Genomic DNA, 9,014 nt, shown 5'->3' with positions numbered 1-9,014 from the left:
TCATTTGCACGACACCACAGTTTAAATAGCTTTTTTGGTTTAATATTTCTAATGCTAAGGTTAATAAAATATATTATCATATATACTTATCATAAAATAATAAAATATGTTGTCAAATATTAATGATAGTCATAATAATTTCTTATTGATCTTTTATTCATGCGAGCAATAAAAGGTGAGATAATTTATAAAAAAAAACCGGATTATAAATAATATGGCCAGTTGTCCTCATCAATCAGATTTCAACGGCCAGGATCAGAGCACTCTCGTATTCGTTATTACGCGGCGGAGAAGGCTGTGGGAGAGTGACGGGAGCTTTCGAACGAGAAACGCGGCCAAGAAATGGCGATGTCGAGCTTGAGAAAAAGGAAGGTAGCCAACCCTCCTGAGAACTGTACAAGTTATCTCTCTCTCTCTCTCGCTTCTGCTGTAATTTCTGCTTCTTTTTCTTTTGCGTTATTTGCAAGATGGGCGGGGTTGGAAAACCCTCCAAGATCGGCGAATTTTGCCGTCGTTGGTCAGCCAACCCTGCAAGCGATCGTTTGCTTTATTGTCGTCGGTGCTTCAGTCGTCTGTAAGATCGCTTCTTGTCCTTTTGTGATGATTTGCAAGATGGGCGGGTGGGGAAAACCCTCCCGAGATCGGATTATTTGGCCGTCATTGGTTAGCTAACCTTCTCGATTGTTTTCTTTTTTCTTTGGTGTCTTTGCCTTCAGCTCGTGCTTCTTTTTCCTTCGTGATGTTTGCAAGATCGATGGGGTCGGAAAACCCCTCCAAGGTTGGATGGATTATTCGGCTGCTGTTGGCTAACCAACCCTCTCGAGAACCCTATAAGCGATTATTTTCTTTCTCTTTGGTGCTTCTTGTTCGCGATTATTTTCTGTTCGTTCTGTGAGAACCTTCTTGTTCTTTTGTGATGATTTGCAAGATGGGTGGGTTTGGAATGGCCTCCAAGATTGGATTATTTGGCCGCTGTTGGCTAACCAGACCTCTCGAGAACCCTACAAGCGATTGTTTTCTTTCTCTTTGGTGCCTTTGATCTTCGGTTCGTTCTGTAAGAACGCTTCTTGTTCCTTTGTGACGATTTGCAAGATGGGCGGGTTTGGAATACCCTCCAAGATTGGATTATATGGCCGCTGTTGGCTAACCAAACCTCTCGAGAACCCTACAAGTGATTTGTTTTCTTTCTCTTTGGTGCTTTAATCTTCAGTTCGTTCTGTAGCAGCGATTCTTTTTCTTTTGTGATGATTTGCAAGATGGGTGGGTTTGGCAAACCCTCGCAAGATTGGATTATTTGGGGACATTGTTGGCTAGCCAACCCTCTTGAGAACCCTACAAGCGAATTGTTTTCTTTATCTTCTTTGGTTCCTTAAGGCTTCAGTTCTTTCTGTAAGGGTGCTTCTTTTTTCTTTTGTGATGATTTGCCGGAGGGGGGATTGGAATGCCCTTCAAGGTCAAATTATATGGTTGTCACCGGTCTTCGAACCCTCTCTAGAACCTATTTGGAATTGCTTTCTTTCTCATCTCGGGTGCCTTGTCTTCAGTTCCTTAGCAAATGTCTGCTTCTTTTTCTATTGTGATGATATGCAAGATGGTGGGTTTGCAAAAGACTTGGGAGATTGGAGTATTTGACCGTCACTTCTTTAGCTTGAATCCTTCACAAATATTTGGAGCAAAGTTTTGTCTCTGTCATCATTTTCTTTTAGTTCTAATTGGCTGGGCACAAACTATTTCCAGGGATGTAATTATCAAGATTTTCATGCCATATCTCTGAATGCATGTGGTGCTTGTTTTGTTTAATTCAAACCTTTTTGAAATGACAGGTATCTTCTCTGTAGGAGCATAAAGTTAATGACCATTCTTTGGACCATGTCCTGTTCAAGCAATGCATATTGCTTTTAGACTGCTTAGACCATGTCTTCATCTTTTGCTTTCTTCATTGTTCTTTCCATTCTTCATTATCTTTTGCTCCAAGTTTACTTTAAATCGACCATGTCTATTTTCTTCCTAGATAGTGGATCACTAGAGGTTGCAATGTTAACTGATTGCAAATATTCTATCTTTTTTAGTTGGTCACCAGTGGATTTATTACATACATAATAAATCCGTACTGCATATGTTAGTTGATTGCAAATATTCCTTTTTGTTGAAGGTCATCTTCCAATCTTTTTCAGATTTATGTGGTCATGTTGGACTTGCGGCATATGCCACGAAAAGGACTATGGCAACCAACTTCGCTCTCTCATCCCGAGGTACTGGTTTAAGTATGTTACACCACTTTTTTCCTTCCCTGTTGCACTTTGAGACCTGCTGATATCTCTTGTCTAGACACAGTTGCCACCTGCACGTGACCTTTTTTATTTTTGATCGAGAGAACGTTCCTGTCATATCTTTATCGTTTTAAAGTTGAGAAGTTGTAATGTCAATGTCATCTCAAATGTAGAAGAACTATCCTATTGTCTATAAATTTGAGTAGCATGTTACTTGAGAAGTGAAACAGATATTTTTGATATTGCACCTTCCATAACTTAGTTTTGAAGATAAGAAAATGACACTACTCAGTCATGCTACGTGGTGTTTGTGAACCTTGTTATTGCTTTTCTGTTCCCTTAAGAACTTTTAAAAATACATCTGTCCTAGACTCTCATACTAAGATGAATTAAGAAATTTTTTTGCTAAAGTGTTAGTAATTTCTGTGTCATCTTGCCTTCAAACTTAGTAAGGCAGAAGTTTAGGGCATCTAATGCATCTGAAATTCTATGTGCCATTATTAAAAACGCCCCTTCTTCTCTTGCAGATAAATTTGCAGCCCAAGGTAAACATGACCTGCACTCGTAAACTTGTATAGAACTGTTGTTTATTTGGGTTTTTAGCTTCAATATACTTGTCTGATATAATGATGTTATCAAATTGCAGTTATGTGGGGAGATTGGTTCGTCATGCACTCTAGACCTAAATCTGTGCTATATCACTCCTTGTCTGTCTGCATTTGTTTGTTAGATCCAAAACAACTGGTAGCATCTTCCTACCAAGCATTTAAAGGCCATGCAAGTCATGGATCATCAGTTATTGCTAGTCAAGACACTGTTTGGTGCTTGCTGGAGGGACTAGGTATGTTGCTGCTTCTGTTTTTTGGTGGCATGATACTATACCATCCATAAATTATGTCAAAAGGTCTAATTCTTTGATAGGATCACTGAACATTTGACACATATTAAGTGTGATAGCATCCTATATTGGATACAGTAAATACAACCATGTCATCCATTTATACTTTTACCTTTTGTTGTTCATTATTATCCTTTCTTTAAATTATTAGAAAATTTAGGTTTTTATTCTTTTATCTCTTTCATCTGGTTCTCGGCATTACTTTTTCATTTGTTTACCATGATTTTTACCCATGTTATATGATGTCTTGAATTAAATGTAATAATTGTCATTAAACCTGGATATGTTTAACAGATGAGCTTCAAATTAGCTGGTCTTGATTTTTATAAACACATATGCTTGAGCTTTTTAGGGATTGGATATGTATCATGAAACAACAAACCTTGACAGGATGATCTGCAAATAAAAATTTATCCCAATCCATTGTTTGAAAATGATTTTGGTCGGATCTTAACACTTTGGTAGTTGATTAGTTTAATTAATGCAGCTTAAACATTGTTGAGTATCATATAGGTAGCTTGATTGTTAGAGGACAGCATAATTCATTAAGCAAATTCGTATGCTAGAAATTGTAGACTGTCTGGTCAAACAATTAACGCTCGGTGGAGTACATTGGGCTTATATGGATTTCAATGAAATATAATAGTTTACCGCTGGTTGGGCCAGCGATTTTAAAAGGCGCTCGGGCGATTGAACCAGGATTTTAGGTTTGGTTCGGTCATGGTTCAGTCTATGATGGTTAGTTGGTTCAATCGAACTATCCCGATCCCGATCTCGATCCCGCTGCTCGTCATTGTCGCTGTCGCCGCTCACGCCTCCTGCTCCTGCTCTTGCTCGTCGCTGTCGCTGCTTGCAAACGCTACTATTGTCGTCGCTTGCGCCTCCCACTGCTTGTCGCCGTCGTCGCTCGTTGTTGCCGCTGTCGTCGTTTGCTATTGTCGTTTCCTCTTTTCTCAGTCAGCTGGCTCAGCACCCCTTTACACTTCCTTTTAATAGTATACGTATACTGTTAATATTATTAAATTTATTTGAAATGATTAATTTTTAATAATTTTAATACTATTAATGTGACATTGTGATTTTATATCTTAGATTTTCTTAATTTAATAACATATTTTTATTTAAATTTTTAAATAATTATATTTATTAATTATATTTTATATTTATATATTTTAACGTCTTGCTTTGTTCGGACGAGCACCCGAGCGAAGCGCCTAGCGCTTCGTATGTTTTTGAACCTTGGCATCTTTTGACGCCTAACGCTTTTTATATCATTGGGTTAAGGATATTTCTTTCTTCTGATCGCTGCTCACACTTATGCACTTCCACGGGATTGTTGCTATCCTAAATTCTGCAAGACATGCGCTGTCTGATTGTTCCTCTCTTTTCTGCAGTAAGAAATATATGCAGCTTGTTGGTTTTCTACTGATTGTTCAAAACTTCATTTTGTTGGTTTTTCTGTTTTCAGAATATTTTAGTCATTCTTGATCTTACTATTATTTTTTGATGTATTGCTGTCTGTAGATTTTGTGCTTGTTCATTTCAGACTTTAATATTGTACGGGTATTAAAAATGCAAAATATGCTATCTTAAAAGTAACTATTTTTCTTCTTCTTGTTGATTTCTGCTTATTTTCCTTGGGCATGAACTATCTTAAAAGTTAACTATTTTTCTTCTTGTTGTTGAGTTTTGAAGGTCTTCTCTGACACTTAACTTTTTTTTTTTTTCCGTTTTATTTGATTTGGTGATATCGCTTCATTTTATTTTTATGGCATTGGATTTCATCGTGTCACATCCTAAATCCTAATTTTTTTTTACGTCGGATAGTCAAATAATAAATAATATTTTATTTATTATTTATTTATTTATCAAAATATAAATAAAAAATTTGTTTTATTAGAAAACATAACGATGCCAGCACAGAAATAAATCTGGCTTAACCTTTTGACTGTCCTTTATTTAAATGGTATAAACACATGGTATAACCTGGCAAAAACATAAACCAACGAATAGCCTGAACATTATTTAAATGGATGGATACATCTCAATACGTTTGTATCAAGCCAATCAATCAATCTACCGTCACGATCAATAAAACCGATGAGGAAAATATTAATCATGATCACTATCAAGGGACACGATTACCTTTTTGACTTTCATGGAATGACCAAATGCATCTGTGTAAGTCTTTATGCCCATTGGTGGACAAAAAAACTAACTCATGTCATTGAACATGCAAGCAGTTAAAACTAAGAACCGATTGCTTATATTATGTCATCTCTCAACCACAAAGGAACGTTTACTATCAAGCATCTAATAGAAAACTGGAAGCTCTTTTTTCTATTTCTCGTGTATTCATCTAAAGATTCCATTGCTGGGAAACATATGGGACTAATTAAACACATGATTAATGTCTCAAAAGAAAGAGGAGACTGGTTTGAATACTTGGAAAGAAACATCAGCATGAGACCTACATGAAACTCAAAAATATATAGTTTCTTAAATTTAACACTCAAAAATATATACATGTCATTTTTTCATATCGGGAAATTGGTTTGAAAAGGTAAAAGATCAATGTGATGAACTGTAACATATGGAGTGTTCATTCTCTACTGACTTCAAAATAATAGGGTCTCATAATTGAACTATCCAGTGTGATACATGCACACATACATGAGACACATAAGGAACAGTTATTTTAGAAACAAGATAAAAAAATTCATCATATGTGCACAAAGTTGTATGTGTATACATACACATCCATCGATTCATATAAGCATTTGGATCGAGAGAGACACACTATCTATGTACCTATGCATTCATATAAGCAGTTGGATCTAGAGATGGACACCATCTAGACACAAAGCACAATGGCGGCCTTCTCTACCAAAATCTTCACAATTTCATTCACAGAGATTCTAAGTGGAATTTAAAAATGACAGCCTCATTATTTTCAAAATTGCATGTTCCTCTTGAGCATTAAAATACTCACTACAAAAGAAAAAAAATCTGATCAAGGAAAACATTATATGACCATGTAGATCAATCTATCTAGATGAAAGTACCAAACATGGTTTTTTTCACCTTCTATAATAACAACAATAAAGCCGAAAAGAAATAAGTCTGTATTTGACTACAATTGTGATCATTCTTATAAGTAATCAAATGTTTCTCTCTTCTTAAAGTGAGTATTTACAATTATAAGATCAAACAAAGTTTCAAAATCTAAAATTATATCATCATTTTCATTTCTTTCCCTATAACTAAAGCCCCTATATACCTCTTTATATTTACCATATGTTTTCCCTACAACATTATTCAAATCTCCTCCAACTATAAAATGTTTTGTTATAAATATTCCTTAAATGATATTATCTAAGTTTCCAAAATTCTCTTTTGGTTTGACTATTCAATCTCACTTAAGAGGAATAAGCATTAATGACATTCACAAAATCTCGTTCCTTTATAAATTTTAGAACAATAATTTTATCTCCAAACCTTTTTACATCTATAACATTGTTCTTAAGAACCTTATCGACAACAATTCCTATGTCATCTTGTGTTTCACTATTTCAGTATATCAAATTTTAAATCCAGTACTATCAATCTCTCTAGATTTTTTTTCTATCCATTTAGTCTCCTGTAAGCAAATAATATTTATTCTTCTTCTTATCATAGTGTCTATCAATTCTAATTCATTCCCTTAAAGTGTACTTGTATTCCAAGTTGCTAACATAACCTTTTATTCTTGGACTAACTTCTTTACTCTAATTGATTTTTTCACTTTCTCATAAAACTAAAAAAGCATAATCATAATTTCTTTACCTTGTGATGAGCTTTGATGTCTCAGCATCCCAAGATTAAGATTAATACCTCTCCACGGTTTTAAGGTTCACCCTATAAAGATGTGCACATATATGTAAGAAACCAAGAACTAAGAAAATATTTCATATAGAAAATGCATGGGAGTATAAAGACTCGCATGAGGAAGAAAAAGTTCAAGTGTTGCAATTCTTGCCTATACAGGTACATCCAACTTGGGCAAAGTTGACAAAAGACTAGTTCTAACATGTAGATTTGACAAGAAGCTAACTATGAATTTTCTGATTTATGGAATACCAAACAAGCATAGCATATAAATCAAGCCAACCAAATGGAGCTGAACCATGTTTTGTTAGGAGACAGTGAGAAAAGGGAATAACACATTAATCCGGCTACTAATAAGACAATGGCCAAAAAATAAAGTGAAGTTCTTAGCATTTTCAAAACACAATTATTATTATCTGTTAACAGACATAAACAAATTGTATTGGCCTTGGTATTAATGGTATTAAATATAGAGAAAACATAGACTCAGGCGCCCAAGTTTGTTGTCACCATCTAAAGACAAATAGGCGGTAACAATGATAACAATCCATAGGTATGTGATGGAGCTCGTTTTATACCATATGTTTTGGTCAAATCATTTTCCACATTCAATTAAATTTCCTAAATATTTTCCCTTTGGTCCAATGTATTCTAGATAAAGATGCCAAACCATCTTGACAATTTTCCTTGAGCAATAAATGCTTCAATAGCATGTCCAAAAAAGCAAAATATCCTTCAACTCAAACATGACAACAACAATGACCAATCAAATCCAGACATGATAAGAGAATACCCAAACATGATTTCCAACAAAAATCTTTTGATGTTTGGGTTTCTAAATGTATGGAAGATTAACTATTTTCCACAGCTCTCCTATTTTAGAAAAGCGGTGAACAAAAAATGGATCTCAATGGAAACTATTAATAGTTTGTACTTTGTACACTCCAAAAGCTTAATATTCTTTGTTAAATGTGCCACAAAAAAGAACTTCCAGTTGCATCAACAGTCAACTAGACAAAGAAAAAAATGGATAATAATCTAAGAACAATTATAATCTTTTACAAGCAGTCCATGCGGAGTAAATAAATGGATGTCAATGCATGTGCATTACCGAAAACAAAAAGGCAAGATGCCTGGTTACAAAATCGATGTAACTCTTTTCTCTGATGCAAAGAGATGCATAAGCATCACAAAAAGGAAAAAAAAAAGAAAGAAACAACCTAAATTGATGGATAAGGATCATAGAAAAATACATGATCCTAATACCTGCTGTCCACAAGAAGCAAGCAAATGGATCTTGATGTGTGTGCATTTACTAAAAAAAAATGCAAAAAAGATACATAAATATCAATCAAGAACAATAAATGACAGCAACAATCTAAATTTAGCCTACGATAGTCCGCTCTAACCATATAAGCAATATAATCCAATCCGTTGTGCGCGTAGTTGTCAAAATATTTAGGAAGCAAGAACGTCACTCCACTCACACCGAAAAATTAAAACCAAGAAAGTCAAGAACTCACAGACACAGGGTTCCGTCCTAACAAGAAGGGAGCCTTTCAGCCCAAACGAAACCTTAGAGCGAGAGAATCTCCAAGAAAACGATAGAAAGATCCAATTACGAGCCGTAAAACCCTAAAACCAAGATTGAAAACGATAGAGGATATTTGGAAAGCAAGAATATTACTCGATGATGATGAGGGGACTGGTGAAGGGGGCCGACGCACGAGTGGCTAACGTCGGCCGAATTGAGAGCCGTAACCTTGTAGTTCGATCTCCGCAGCCGCCGCTCCTCGGGCTCCTCCTCCGCCTTCGCCTTCGCCGCCGCCCTCGCCGAACCGAAGAGAGGAAGGAGACGGAGAAGGGGGAACGAAACGATACGCGGAAGGCCCCTTTGGAAGTTGGAATATACCTGAATCTTGAAACTGGCCACACGTGTGAGACATCTTAAGCCTTCGTTCGATGAAATGAACACACGT

General features: G+C 35.7%; 1 protein-coding gene and 1 long non-coding RNA gene across 3 annotated transcripts; one reads left to right on the top strand and one right to left on the bottom strand.

Moving 5' to 3' along the window:
- The first annotated feature begins 276 nt into the window (after window positions 1-276).
- On the top strand, window positions 277-3,696 carry LOC108952344 (uncharacterized). Its single transcript, XM_065097609.1, has 4 exons — window positions 277-372; window positions 2,175-2,252; window positions 2,798-2,815; window positions 2,917-3,696. Exons 2-4 carry the CDS (start codon window positions 2,222-2,224, stop codon window positions 3,159-3,161), a joined length of 294 nt encoding a protein of 97 aa, XP_064953681.1. The 5' UTR covers window positions 277-372; window positions 2,175-2,221; the 3' UTR covers window positions 3,162-3,696.
- Window positions 3,697-5,785: 2,089 nt separating this feature from the next.
- On the bottom strand, window positions 5,786-8,906 carry LOC135608117 (uncharacterized). 2 transcript variants are annotated; one of them, XR_010485415.1, is made up of 3 exons: window positions 8,723-8,906; window positions 6,994-7,065; window positions 5,786-6,159 (listed from the first exon to the last, which is right to left on the bottom strand). It is a non-coding gene; the product is annotated as an uncharacterized LOC135608117 (long non-coding RNA). The 2 variants fall into 2 exon arrangements; XR_010485414.1 differs by having other exon boundaries at window positions 5,786-7,065.
- Window positions 8,907-9,014: the final 108 nt, after the last annotated feature.

Source organism: Musa acuminata, chromosome BXJ2-3, assembly GCF_036884655.1.
Source record: "Musa acuminata AAA Group cultivar baxijiao chromosome BXJ2-3, Cavendish_Baxijiao_AAA, whole genome shotgun sequence".
In the NCBI taxonomy this organism is placed as follows: Eukaryota; Viridiplantae; Streptophyta; class Magnoliopsida; order Zingiberales; family Musaceae; genus Musa; species Musa acuminata.
This window is presented reverse-complemented; position numbering and strand designations above follow the sequence as displayed.

What these genes read in the sequence shown, in the direction of transcription:
- LOC108952344 (XM_065097609.1), top strand. Translation starts at nt 2,222, where the DNA reads ATGGCAACCAACTTCGCTCTCTCATCCCGAG.